This window comes from Oncorhynchus keta, chromosome 5 (assembly GCF_023373465.1).
Source record: "Oncorhynchus keta strain PuntledgeMale-10-30-2019 chromosome 5, Oket_V2, whole genome shotgun sequence".
NCBI classification, from domain to species: domain Eukaryota; kingdom Metazoa; phylum Chordata; class Actinopteri; order Salmoniformes; family Salmonidae; genus Oncorhynchus; species Oncorhynchus keta.
Genome location: NC_068425.1, coordinates 33764794 through 33779423, shown reverse-complemented (window position 1 = coordinate 33779423; position 14630 = coordinate 33764794). Strand labels below are relative to the sequence as shown.

The 14630-nt window shown below is 41.7% G+C and overlaps 1 protein-coding gene across 1 annotated transcript in view; it reads right to left on the bottom strand.

Moving 5' to 3' along the window:
* The window catches only part of LOC127930187 (NACHT, LRR and PYD domains-containing protein 12-like), a 99181-nt gene that overhangs the window by 11508 nt on the left and 73043 nt on the right, over positions 1 to 14630 (bottom strand). Inside the window, 6 exon segments of the mRNA XM_052519700.1 lie at positions 2041 to 2205; positions 6137 to 6310; positions 6553 to 7020; positions 7022 to 8342; positions 8725 to 8950; positions 9066 to 9144. Of these exon segments, the coding sequence (XP_052375660.1) occupies positions 2041 to 2205; positions 6137 to 6310; positions 6553 to 7020; positions 7022 to 8342; positions 8725 to 8950; positions 9066 to 9144 (2433 nt within the window).

The following is a 14630-nucleotide window of genomic DNA, read 5'->3' as shown; positions in this document are numbered from 1 at the left end:
AGCTAACAAAGGGAAAGCTGCCATTTTTCTTCCTTTGTCACGTTGAAATTCCTCTGGCGTGCGCAACGGAAGTCCCGCCCTTTGTACTTCCATTTGATTTCAGCGTGTGCTATCACTGACCACTGGTGGTGATGAATCGTCAGTGCATTTCTTTTGATAAGAATGTAGGTGACACCCAAATGTGGATCACATTTAACAAGTGGTTACTTATGATATCCAGCCAGTCTCAACTGATTGGATATCGATGTCTGATTCAATTTAACTAAGAGGTCAAATTGCCAGATTTATCTTTTCCAATGGACATTTTGAATAATATCCAAATTGATGGGTTTCTACAAATGAGTCAATTTAAACTTTTCCACATTAACCTTGAAACAGCAACGCTCTCAGGTTAATTAAAGTTTAATTTCCAAATAGCCTAAAAAGGTTTGATTTATCCTTACCATTGATTATATCAGTAAAATTAGCTTTTGCAAAGCTCATTCACCTAGCAACTATGGACAAAAGCAGGAAATTAAAATATTCTGCTAGCCGAGGAACTGTGTTTGAACTCTGAACAATTAAAAGTAATTGCAAATACTTATGACGATGAATGAGCACAAACTCTTCAACAAAATCGGTGTCCAGGAACAACTCGATTTAGCCAAAACTAAATACGATGTAGTCCACTCCAAACTAGATAAATCTGTGGAGTTATCTACAAACAGGAGCGCGCAATTTGATAACATGCAGGCAGTTTTGTTGAACGTTGCTCAAAGTAACAATGTTCTACTCCAAATGCTGCAGACCAAAGATGAACACAATGACTAAGTTGGATGACAAGTCAGCAGAACTCGATGAAGTCGCTGACCAAATTAATTATGAGAGAACTCAGGTGATGAAGATGGAAATATTGATTTCTAAGTAAGTGGAGGAAATCTCATCACTGAATTTCTTGCTCTGTACTCAAGACCTCTATGTGCAAACAATGACACATACGTTTGAGACCGAAAGGAGCAGGTGCGACACTGAAGTATCCAACATCAATACTCTAGGCGCTCAAGTGGACTCTGCAATCTACAACTACGGAAGACTGATCTCTGGTGGACGCATCCAGAGACTCCCTGATGAACGATTATCCCACAGACAGACTGGCGATCACAGAGAGGGGACAACAAAGGCATACACTCGTAAATATGTAAATTGCTATTTATTTTTTAATGAGCGGCTATTCCTTTTAAAAGTATTAGCATTTACATGAGTGTAGTTATCAACTGTATTACAGTGGATGCACTCAGAGTTTCTTGCTCTTGAGCTGTCCACACCCATTTCCTTTGTCCACCAAGCCATCATATCGATTTTGTCCACTACAGACTTTTTATATGTATCATGTTAGTAACCAATGTATGACCTATTGTGTGTGTGTGTTTATGTAATTCTGTGATTGATTAGTTAGTAAATAAATAATTAAGCCAATTTGTATATTGCTGATTCATTATTTGATGCTATGGTTCAGGCAGATAAGGTTTGCGACATTCAGGAATGAGACTGATGAAATAATACATTAATAGAATACTGTAATCGATAAGATATGAAAATATCTGAAGAGTTAATTTGGGAAATAGAGACTCTATAAACATTTTCCGTGGTGCCCCAATTTCCTAGTTAATTAAAGTTACATGATTAGTTTAGTCACAAATAGAGAATTGATTTATTAATTTAGTCTTCACATTTAGAGACAGCAAGCACTATGACATCGGACTTGAACTCGATCGAGCATCTCTGGAGAGACCTGAAAATAGCTGCGCAGCAACCGTCCCCATCCAACCTGACAGAGCTTGAGATGATTTGCAGAGAAGAATGGGAGAAACTACACAAATATTGTAGCATCTTCATGTAAATGTGATATTTCAGAGTTTTTCTAAAAACCGAGCATAGCGCCAAATTTGAAACTGTAAGCTTCACTGTCCAAACACATATGTGTGGACTATGTGTACCTGGTAAACGCATGTGGATCTGGTAAAAATGTATCAGTTGTTGACCAAATACAGGAATACTGACCTCAGACTTTCCAGTTTACAGTGGGGATTCCCCAGTACAGCAGAGAGCAGCTTCACTTTCAGGTCATTGTGACTCAGATCCAGGTTTCTCAGGTGTGATTGGTTTGACCTCAGAGCTGAGCCCAGAGAAGCACAACCTTCCTCTGTGACTAGACAGGCTGACAACCTGCAAACAGTAAAATCATATTAAAACACACTGCTATTCTTTGGTGGCGAAAATTGTGGCAGTATATTTTTTCAACATAATCAGATATTTTATATCCGTGTCCTAAAATCTGCCATATCTATTCATAAATGAATAGGCCATTTTAAAAGCAGTATCAGTCAAAAGACAGACAGTGACGTATCAGATTCAGAGTGTGTCGAGTATACAGTCCACACCATATCTATTTTGACAGTGAAGTTAACATTTTAAATGTGTCTATATACTCAAGCATTTTCAATTTGAGATCAAGTGTTTCATTTGAAGTGACAGTATTTAGTGTCACTTTTTATTTCAGGGTATTTTCATACATATCTGTTTCACAGTTTAGAAATGAAAGCACTTTATGTATCTAGTCCCCCATTTGTAGAAGTCTTAAGTATTCTGACCAATTCACTTATAGTATATTAAAGTAGTCAAAAGTGTAGTATTTGGTCTCACACTTGTTGGTTGCATTTGCAGGTTGTTTTAGTTGTGTTTTGTGTTATGTTTTGCCCAATAGTAACTGAATGGTGGATTATGACTGGATTAATCTTCTATCTAATTGAGTAGATACGAAGTTTCTAAACACTAAATTAATTGTGATGATACCGATACCATAATTACGAAAATCAAGAAGAAATCATGAATAATAATGAGTGAGAAAGTTAGAGTATACGACAAAACATGCTAACTTCTCACCATTACCCTCAAATAAAAGGTGAGATTCTGTATTGTCGCTTAATATGAAACATTCTATCTCAAATGCAAAATGCTGGAGCATAGTGACACATTTAAGACTGTAAGCTTCATTGTCCAAACACATATGGTGTGGACTATGTGTGCCTGGTAAACACATGTGGATCTGGTGAACAGTTATCACTTGTTGACCAAATACAGAAATACTAACCTCAGAGTCTCCAGTTTACAGTGGGAATCCCAAGTCCAGCAGAGAGCAGCTTCACTCCTGAATCCTTCAGGTCATTGTTACTCAGATCCAGGTTTCTCAGGTGTGAGGGGTTTGACCTCAGAGCTGAGACCAGAGAAGCACAGCTTTCCTCTGTGACTAGACAGGCTGACAACCTGCAAAGAGTAAAATTGTTTTAAAATAACACTGCTATTCTTTGGCTGTGAAAATAGAGTGGCAGTATATTTTTCAACATATTCAGATTCCGTATATCAGCGTCCTGAAACCATACATATCTATTCATAAATAGATGTATTATTATTAACAATGACAAATGATCGAAGTACTGCTTGTAGAGAGAGAAACATTTCTTGTACAAATAATTGAGTAGACTGACTTGACCAGTATAAAAGCAGTATTAGTCAAAAGACAGACACTGAGGTATCATATTAAGACTGTATTGAGTATACAGTCCACACCACATCTATTTTGGAAATTAAGCTAACTTTTTACATTTGGCTCTATATTCCAGCAATTTAGATTTCAGACCAAATGTTTCATATGAGCTGACAGACAGTATATAATGTAACCTTTAATTTGAGGGTATTACATACATTACATGCATATTTGTTTGACCATTTAGAAATGAAATTACTTCATTACTTCATACTTCAATTGAAGAAGTCATGAGTATTCTGGCCAATTCACTTATAGTGTATTAATGTAGTCAAACGTTTAGTATTTGGTAACATATTCCTTGCACACAGAGACTACAACAGGCTTGATCTGGTTGTGTTTTGGTTTCTGTTTTGCCCAATAGTAACTGAATGGTGGATGATGGCCAGAGTAATTTTATTTCGAAGTGAATAGATAAAATGTTTCTAAAAAATACAGAAATTCATCCTGATGAAGCCATGATTAAGAAAATGAATCATGAATAATAATGAGTGAGAGAGTTACAGAGGCTAAAACAAAACATGCAAACCTCTCACCATTAACCTCAAATAAAAGGTAGCATTCATATGAAACATTGCTGGAGCATAGCGCCAAATTTAAAACTATAAGCTTCACTGTCCAAACACATATGGTGTGGACTACCTGTCCCAGACCTTCTGTTTTCAACTATCTAGAGACAGCAGGAGCGGTAGAGACACTCTGAATGATTGGATATGAAAAGCCAACTGACATTTACTCCTGAGGTGCTGACCTGTTGCACCTCGACAACCACTGTTATTATTATTATTTGACCATGCTGGTCATCTATGAATATTTGAATTTTTAAATTTATTTTATTATATTTCATCTTTATTTAACCAGGTAGGCCAGTTGAGAACATGTTCTCATTTACAACTGCAACGTGGCCAAGATAAAGCAAAGCAGTGCCACACAAACAACAACACAGAGTTACAGATGGAATAAACAAGCTTACAGTCAATAACACAATAGAAAAAAGAAAGTCTATATACAGTGTGTGCAAATGGCATTAGGAGGTAAGGCAATAAATAGGCCATAGTGGCAAAGTAATTACAATTTAGCAGATTAACACTGGAGTGATAGATGAGCAGATGGTGATGTGCAAGTAGAAATACTGGTGTGCAAAAAGGCAGAAAAGTAAATAAAAACAATATGGGGATGAGGTAGGTAGATTGGGTTGGCTATTTACAGATGGGCTATGTACAGCTGCAGCGATCGGTTAGCTGCTCAGATCGCTGATGTTAAAAGTTAGTGAGGGAAATATAAGTCTCCAGCTTCAGCGATTTTTGCAATTTGTTCCAGCCACTGGCAGCAGAGAAGTGGAAGGAAAGGCGGCCAAAGCAGGTGTTGGCTTTGGGGATGACCAGTGAGATATACCTGCTGGAGCGCGTGCTACGGGTGGGTATTTTTATCGTGACCAGTGAGCTGAGATAAGGTGGAGCTTTACCTAGCATAGACTTATAGATGACCTGGAGCCAGTGGGTCTGGCGACGAATATGTAGCGAGGGCCAGCTGACTAAAGCATTCGCAGTGGTGGGTGGTATAAGGGGCTTTGGTGACAAAACGGATGGCACTGTGATAGACTTCATCCAGTTTGCTGAGTAGAGTATTGGAAGCTAATTTGTAAATGACATCGCCGAAGTCGAGGATCGGTGGGATAGTCAGTGTTACAAGGGTATGTTTGGCGGCGTGAGTGAAGGAGGCTTTGTTGCGAAATAGGAAGCTGATTCTAGATTTAATTTTGGAATGGAGATGTTTAACATGAGTCTGGAAAGAGAATTTACAGTCTTACCAGACAATTAGGTATTTGTAGTTGTCCACATATTCTAAGTCAGAACCGTCCAGAGTAGTGATGCTAGTCGGGTGGGCGGGTGCGGGTAGCGATCGGTTGAAAAGCATGCATTAGGTTTTTACTAGCGTTTAAGAGAAGTTGGAGGCCAAGGAAGGAGTGTTGTATGACATTGAAGCTCGTTTGGAGGTTAGTTAACACAGTTTCCAAAGAAGGGCCAGGTGTATACAGAATGGTGTCATCTGCGTAGAGGTGGATCAGGGAATTACCCGCAACAAGAGCGACATCATTGATATATACAGACAAAAGAGTCGGCCCAAGAATTGAACCTTGTGGAACCCCAATATAGACAGCCAGAGGTCCGGACAACAGGCCCTCCGATTTGACACACTGAACTCTGTCTGAGAAGTAGTTGGTGAACCAACATCTTGGCCATGTTCTGTTATAATCTCCACCCGGCACAGTCAGAAGAGGACTGGCCACCCCTCATAGCTTGGTTCCTCTCTAGATTTCTTCCTAGGTTCTGGCCTTTCTATGGAGTTATTCCTAGCCACCGTGCTTCTACACCTGCATTGCTTGCTGTTTGGGGTTTTAGGCTGGGTTTCTGTACACCACTTTGTGACATCGGCTGATATAAGAAGGGCTTTATAAATACATTTGATTGATTTGTGGATTACGTGTGCCTGGTAAAACACGTGGATCTGGTGAAAAGTTATCACTTGTTGACCAAATACAGGAATACTGACCTCAGAGTCTCCAGTTTACAGCAGGGATTCCCCAGGCCAGCAGAGAGCAGCTTCACTCCTGAATCCTTCAGGTCATTGTAACTCAGATCCAGAACTCTCAGGTGTGAGGGGTTTGACTTCAGAGCTGAGGCCAGAAAAGTACAGCTTTCCTCTGTGACTCCACAGCCAGACAGCCTGACATAGAGATCATCATGATTTCACAAACACACTGTTAACAACAGTAGTGAGAAGGACAATGGCAGATGCATATGGTTTATTCTCACAAACAACACATAGATTCATGTTCCGTCCTGTTGTTTTTGACTAATGTCAAATCAAAGCATTGATTTAAATATGTTTTTCAAAAATATATATTTTCTCGAAACTGAATATTTCTTTCTGATGACTAGTACTTAAATGTCATTTTATGGACTCACAGAGCAGCTTTGGATGCTTTGACCACTGGCAGCAGCATCAGAACTCCTTCATTTGATCTGGAGTATTTCTTCAGGTCAAACACATCCAGCTCCTTTTCTGAAGTCAGCAACACAAAGATCAGAGCTGACCACTGTGCAGGTGACAGTTCTTCACTGGAGACACTTCCTGATCTCAGGTAGCTTTGGATCTCCTCCACTAGAGAATGGTCATTCAGTTCATTCAGACAGTGGAACAGATTGATGCACCTCTCTGGAGAGGGATTCTCCCTGATCTTCTCCTTGATGTACTTGACTGTTTCTTCATGGCATTGTGAGCTGCTTCTTGTCTTTGTCAGTAGACCTCCTAAGTGCTTCTGATTGGACTCCAGTGAGAGGCCCAGAAGGAAGCGGAGGAAAAGGTCCAGGTTTCCCGTCTCACTCTGTAAGGCTTTATCCACAGCACTCTTGTAGAAAGTAACCTCATGCTTGTTTTTGAACAGCGCAAAAGTTACTGGGCATTGATTGAGGTTTGACCATTAGATTTTCATTGTTGTTAATGAATGAGAGGAACACATATACAGCAGCCAGAAACTCCTGAATGCTCAGATGTACGAAGCAGTACACCTTGTCCTGGTACAGCCCACATTCATCTTTAAAGAGCTGTGTGCACAATCCTGAGTACACTGAGGCTTCATTGACATCAATGCCAGCCTCTTTCAGGTCTTCTTCATAGAACATTATATTTCCCTTCACAAGCTGTTGAAAAGCCAGTTTTCCCAGTGACAGAATGTTCTCTGTATTCCAGTGTGGACCTGTCTCTTCTTTCCCAAGATACTTGTCATTCTTTTGTTTGGTATGAAACACCACAAGGTGTGTGTACATCTCAGTCAGAGTCTTGGGCATCTCTTCTCTCTTATGTTTCAGCATGTGTTCAAGGACTATTGCAGAAATCCAACAGAATACTGGAATGTGGCACATGATGTGGAGGCTCCTTGAAGTCTTTATGTGCGAGATGATTCTGCTGGCCAGATCCTTATCACTGAATCTCTTCCTAAAGTACTCCTCCTTCTGTGGGTCATTGAACCCTCGTACCTCTGTCACCTGGTCAACACAACCTGAAGGGATCTTACTGGCTGCTGCAGGTCGGGTAGTTATCCAGAGGAGAGCAGAGGGAAGCAGATTTCCCTTGATGAGATTTGTCAATAGAACATCTACTGAGGTTGACTTTGTGACATCACAACAGAACTTGTTCTTCTGAAAGTCTAGGGGCAGTCGGCACTCATCCAGACCATCAAAGATGAACAAAACTTTGTACTTGTCGTAGTTGGAGATTCTTGATTCTTTGTTTTCCATTGAGAAGTGATTGAGAAGGTCAATCAAAGTGTGTTTTTTCCCTTTTATTAAATTCAGCTCCCGAAAAGGGAATGAAAATACAAATTGGACATCCTGATTTGCTTTTCCTTCAGCCCAGTCCAGGATGAACTTCTGCACAGAGAGTGTTTTTCCAATGCCAGCGACTCCCTTTGTCAGCACAGTTCTGAAAAGTTTGTCTTGTCCAGTTAAGGGTGTGAAGATGTCGTTACATTTGATTGCAGTCTCTGGTCTTGCTTGTTTCCTGGTTGTTGTCTCAATCTGTCTCAGCTCATGTTCATTATTGACCTCTCCTGTTCCGCCCTCTGTGATGTAGAGCTCAGTGTAGATCTTATTGAGAAGTGTTGGGTTTCCTTGTTTAGCGATCCCCTCAAATACACATTGAAACTTCTTCTTTAGATTAGATTTGAGTTCACGTTTGTAAATCACAGCAAGCTCATCTGAATGAAGAAATAACACAGGGATATTAATATTACTTCTGTTTTAATGCCTACAGTATTATAGGACTGTGCTATAAAGTTGGATATTATAATAATTTACTATATTAACTACCTGTATACATTTGTAATTTTTTCATATTGCGTTACACACTGATGTGACTGATTATATTATTAATGGTATTATTGATGGTATTGCTCATGTGGTCTCTCTCTCTCTCTCTCTCTCTAACACATCCCTCCTGCTACTTGATGAAGTCACTAGGTGTTGTGTTAAGGCTGCTACAATGCCATTGAGTTACACAGCTACTTTAGCTGTACTTTAGCTACAGCTTTTAAATATTTGTTATAAAATAGCATTCAACATTAGGCAGACAGGTCTTACTTTTCTCCAGTGCGTCAGCAAGCTCCTTCTGATTCATTTTCCTCAGGATGTGCAGTGTGATCTTCAGAGCCCCCTCTCTGGCACTGCTCTCCTGCTTCTCATCTTCAGCATCCACTTCCTTATCCTGCTTCTGACTCTCAAAGCCTTCTGGGATTTCTGGACTAAGAATCCTCTTGAACATTGTCAGCTCATTCTTCACAAATATCATAATATTCTCTTCAAGCAACTGAAATAAATAAAGTAAATAAGAAAAGCTTTCTCATTCACACATTTATGAATGATTGACAGATCATCTTTACTTGAGGTAAACAAAATCAAATGTATGTAACAGTACCACATACACTGAATATGGAGGCCAGGTCTGTTTGATGACTCTGGGAAGACTGACCACTGAGAATCTCTGATCGATCCTGTTGGTTTCTTTGAAAAAACATGAGATTACATCTCTCATCCAGTGAGTTCACACACACTCACACACAGACACACAAACACGGGGATACTGTCACAAGGCTAACTAAAAGCAGCATTCCCCAAGTGAGGATGGCTTTCATTTCAGCAGTAATAAATTCATGAACTTCTTTGAGGAAAAGATCATGATCATTAGAAAGCAAATTACGGACTCCTCTTTAAATCTGCATATTCCTCCAAAGCTCAGTTGTCCTGAGTCTGCACAACTCTGCCAGGACCTAGGTGCAAGAGAGACACTCAAGTGTTTTAGTACTATATCTCTTGACACAATGATGAAAATAATCATGGCCTCTAAACCTTCAAGCTGCATACTGGACCCTATTCCAACCAAACTACTGAAAGAGCTGCTTCCTGTGCTTGGCCCTCCTATGTTGAACATAATAAATGACTCTCTATCAACAGGATGTGTACCAAACTCACTAAAAGTGGCAGAAATAAAGCCTTTCTTGAAAAAGCCAAACCTTGACCCAGAAAATATAAAAACTATCGAATCTTCCATTCTTCTCAAACTTTTTAGAAAAAGCTGTTGCGCTTCAACTCACTGCCTTCCTGAAGACAAACAATGTATACAAAATGCTTCAGTCTGGTTTTAGACCCCATCATAGCACTGAGACTGCTCTTGACCTTTTAATGGCGTCAGACCGAGGCTCTGCATCTGTCCTCATGCTCCTAGACCTTAGTGCTGCTTTTGATACCATCGATCACCACATTCTTTTGGAGAGATTGGAAACCCAAATTGGTTTACACATACAAGTTCTGGCCTGGTTTAGATCTTATCTGTCGGAAAGATATCAGTTTGTCTCTGTGAATGGCTTGTCCTCTGACAAATCAACTGTACATTTCGGTGTTCCTCAAGGTTCCGTTTTAGGACCACTATTGTTTTCACTATATATTTTACCTCTTGGGGATGTCATTCGAAAACATAATGTTAACTTCCACTGCTATGCGGATGACACACAGCTGTACATTTCGATGAAACATGGTGAAGCCCCAAAATTGCCTCGTTAGAAGCCTGTGTTTCAGACAGAAGGAAGTGGATGGCTGCAAACGTTCTACTTTTAAACTCGGACAAAACAGAGATGCTTGTTCTAGGTCCCAAAAAACAAAGAGATCTTCTGTTGAATCTGACAATTAATCTTGATGGTTGTACATTTGTATCAAATAAAACTGTGAAGGACCTCTGCGTTACTCTGGACCCTAATCTCTCTTTTGACGAACATATCAAGACTGTTTCAAGGACAGCTTTTTTCCATCTACGTAACATTGCAAAAATCAGAAACGTTCTGTCCAAAAATTATGCAGAAAAATTAATCCATGCTTTTGTTTCTTCTAGGTTAGACCACTGCAATGCTCTACCCGGATAGAGCACCAAATGATCTTCAGTTAGTGCTAAATACGGCTGCTAGAATCCTGAAAAGAACCAAAAAAATTGATCATATTACTCCAGTGCTAGCCTCCCTACACTGCTTCCTGTTAAGGCAAGGGCTGATTTCAAGGTTTTACTGCTAACCTACAAAGCATTAAATGGGCTTGCTCCTACCTATCTTTCCGATTTGGTCCTGCCGTACATACCTACACGTATGCTACAAGACGCATGCCTCCAAATTGTCCCTAGAATTTCTAAGCAAACAGCTGGAGGCAGGGCTTTCTCCTATAGATCTCCATTTTTATGGAATGGTCTGCCTACCCATGTGTGAGACGAGACTCGATCTCAACCTTTAAGTCTTTACTGAAGACTCATCTCTTCAGTGGGTCATATGATTGGGTGTAGTCTGGCCCAGGAGTGTGAAGGTGAATGGAAAGGGTCTGGAGCAACAAACCACCCTTGCTGTTTCTGCCTGGCTGGTTCCCCTCTCTCCACGGGGATTCTCTGCCTCTAACCCTATTACAGGGGCTGAGTCACTGGCTTACTGGTGCTCTTTCATGCCGTCCCTGGTAGGGGTGTGTCACTTGAGTGGGTTGAGTCACTGACGTGATCTTCCTGTCTGGGTTGGCACACCCCCTTGCGCTGTGCCGTGGCGGAGATCTTCGTGGGCTATACTCTGCCTTGTCTCAGGATGGTAAGTTGGTGGTTGAAGATATCCTTCTAGTGGTGTGGGGGCTGTGCTTTGGCAAAGTGGGCGGGGTTATATCCTTCCTGTTTTGCCCTGTCCAGGGTATCATCGGATGGGGCCACAGTGTCTCCTGACTCCTCCTGTCTCAGCCTCCAGTATTTATGCTGCAGTAGTTTATGTGTCGGGGGGCTAGGGTCAGTTTGCTATATCTGGAGTACTTCTCCTGTCTTATCCGGTGTCCTGTGTGAATTTAAGTATGCTCTTTCTAATTCTCTCTTTCTCTCTTCTTCCTCTCTCTCGGAGGACCTGAGCCCTAGGACCATGCCTCAGGACTACCTGACATCATGACTCCTTGCTGTCTCCAGTCCACCTGGCCGTGCTGCTGCTCCAGTTTCAACTGTTCTGCCTGCGGCTATAGAACCCTGACCTGTTCACTGTATGTGCTACCTGTCCCAGACCTGATGTTTATAACTCTCTAGAGACAGCAGGAGGGTAGAGATACTCTTAATAATTGGCTATAAAAAGACAACTGACAACTACTGTGATTATTATTATTTGACCATGCTGGTAATTTATGAATATTTGAACATCTTGGCCATGTTCTGTTATAATCTCCACCCGGCACAGCCAGAAGAGGACTGGCCACCCTCATAGCCTGGTTCCTCTCTAGGTTTCTTCCTAGGTTTTGGCCTTTCTAGGGAGTTTTTCCTAGCCACCGTGCTTCTACACCTGCATTGCTTGCTGTTTGGGGTTTTAGGCTGGGTTTCTGTACAGCACTTTGAGATATCAGCTGATGTAAGAAGGGCTATATAAATACATTTGATTTGATTTGATGGGAATGTTGTGTTTGTTTAATATTGTTTTAGGACTATGAACATGGAAAAAGGGATTAGAACATGGATTATGAAAACAACAAAATAAATGGGAAATTGGGGAGGAGAAATGACTAGAGACAGTGCTATTTAACTCACTGACCATGATCCATGGTTAAAGATGGCGCCGGAGAAGAAGGCTGACATTTTACATGTCCCCAACCCATTGTGTTTTTATTTATTTTTTGGTGTTGTTTGCAACTTCATTTTGTACTTATTTTGTACATAATGTTGCCACTACCATCTCTTATGACCGAAAATAACTTCTGGACATCAGGACTGCGATTGCTCACCACGGACTGACAGAATCCTTTTTTCCTTCAACGAGTCTGATGAGCCAGACGTGAATGATATACTGCTTTCTCGGGAACTGGCCCAGATCCCTGTAATGTGCATGTAGAGGAGGTGAAGAAAAAGGGTCCAGAGGATGGGCTGCCTTCTGAGAATTCGTAGGCGATCGAATAAACCCCACTTCCTTCCATTCTGCTAGCAAACGTGCATTCTTTGAAGAACAAAATCGAGGATCTACGCGGAAGATTAAACTACCAACGGGACATTCAAAATTGTAGCATCTTATGCTTCACGGAGTCGTAGCTGAACTACGACACTATCAACATACAGCTGGTTAGACACTGTACCGGCAGGATAGAACAGCGGAGTCTGGTAAGACAAGGGGCGGCGGACTATGTATTTTTGTAAATAACAGCTGGTGCACGATGTCTAAGGAAGTCTCGAACTATTGAATGCCTGAGGTAGAGTATCTCATGATAGACTGTAGACCATACTATCAACCTTGAAAGTTTTCATCTGTGTTTTTCATAGCTGTTTACATACCACCACAGACTGAGGCTGGCACTAAGAACGCATTGAATGACCTGTATTCCGCCATAAGCAAACAAGAAAACGCTCACCCAGAGGTGGCGCTTTCAGTTACCGGGGATTTAATGCAGGGAAACTTAAATATGTTTTAACAAATTTCTATCAGCATGTTAAATGTGCAACCAGAGGAAAAGAAATCTAGGCCGCCTTTACTCCACACACATACAAAACTCTCCCTCGTACTCCATTTGGCATATCTGATCATAATTCTATCCTCCTGGTTTCTGCTTACAAGCAAAAATTCAAGCAGGGAGCACCAGTGTCTAGATCAATATAAACGTGGTCAGATGAGGCAGATGCTAAGCTACAGGACTGTTTTTCTACCACAGACTGGAATATGTTCTGGGACTCCTCCGATGGCATTGAAGAGTACACCACATCAGTCATTGGCTTCATCAATAAGTGCATCGATGACATCATCCCCACAGTGACCGTACGGACATACCCGAACCAGAAGCCATGGATTACAGGCAACATCCATACTGAGCTAAAGGCTAGAGCTGCCGCTTTCAAGGAGCGGGACTCTAACCCGGAAGCTTATAAGATATCCTGCTATGTCCTCCGAAGAAACATCAAAAGGCAAAGCGTCAATACAGGACTAAGATGGAGTCGTACTACACCGGCTCTGACACTTGGCATATGTGGCAGGGCTTGCAAACCATTACAGACTACGAAGGGAAGCACAGCTGAGAGCTGCCCAGTGACATGAGCCAAGCAAGCTAAACTACTTCTATGCTCGCTTCAAGGCAAATAATACTGAAACATGCATGAGAGCACCAGCTGGAAGACTAAGGACTCTGGGACTAAACACCTCCCTCTGCAACTGGATCCTGGATTTCCTGACGGGCCACCCCAGCTGGTAAGGATAGGTAACAACACATCCGCAATGCTGATCCTCAACACAGGGGACCCTCAGGAGTGGGTTCTCAGTCCCATCCTGTACTCCCTGTTCACTCATGACTGTATGGCCAGGCACGACTCCAACACCATCATTAAGTTTGCAAATGACACAACAGTGGTAGGTAGACCTGATCACCGACAACGACGAGACCGCCTATAGGGAGAAGGTCAGAGACCTGGACATGTGGTGCCAGGACAACAACCTCTCCTTCAATGTGATCAAGACAAAGGAGATGATTGTGGACTACAGGAAAAAGAAGACCAAAAATGCCCCCATTCTCATCGACAGGGCTGTAGTGGAGCAGGTTGAGAGCTTCAAGTTCCTTGGTGTCCACATCACCAACAAACTAACATGGTCCAAGCATACCAAGACAGTCGTAAACAGGGCACGACAAAACCTATTCCCCCTCAGGAGACTGAAAGATTTGTCACGGGTCCTCAGATCCTCAAAAGGTCATACAGCTGCACCATCGAGAGCATCATGGCTGGTAGCATCACAGCCTGGTGTGGCAACTGTTCGGCCTCCGACCGCAAGGCACTACAGAGGGTAGTGCGAACGGCCCAGTACATCACTGGGTCCAAGCTTCCTGCCATCCAGGACCTCTATACCAGATGGTGTCAGAGGAAGGCCCTAAAAATTGTCAAGGACTTCAGCCACCCTAGTCATAGACTGTTTCTCTGCTACTGTTACCGGAGCACCAGGTCTAGGTCCCAGAGGCTTCTTAACAGCTTC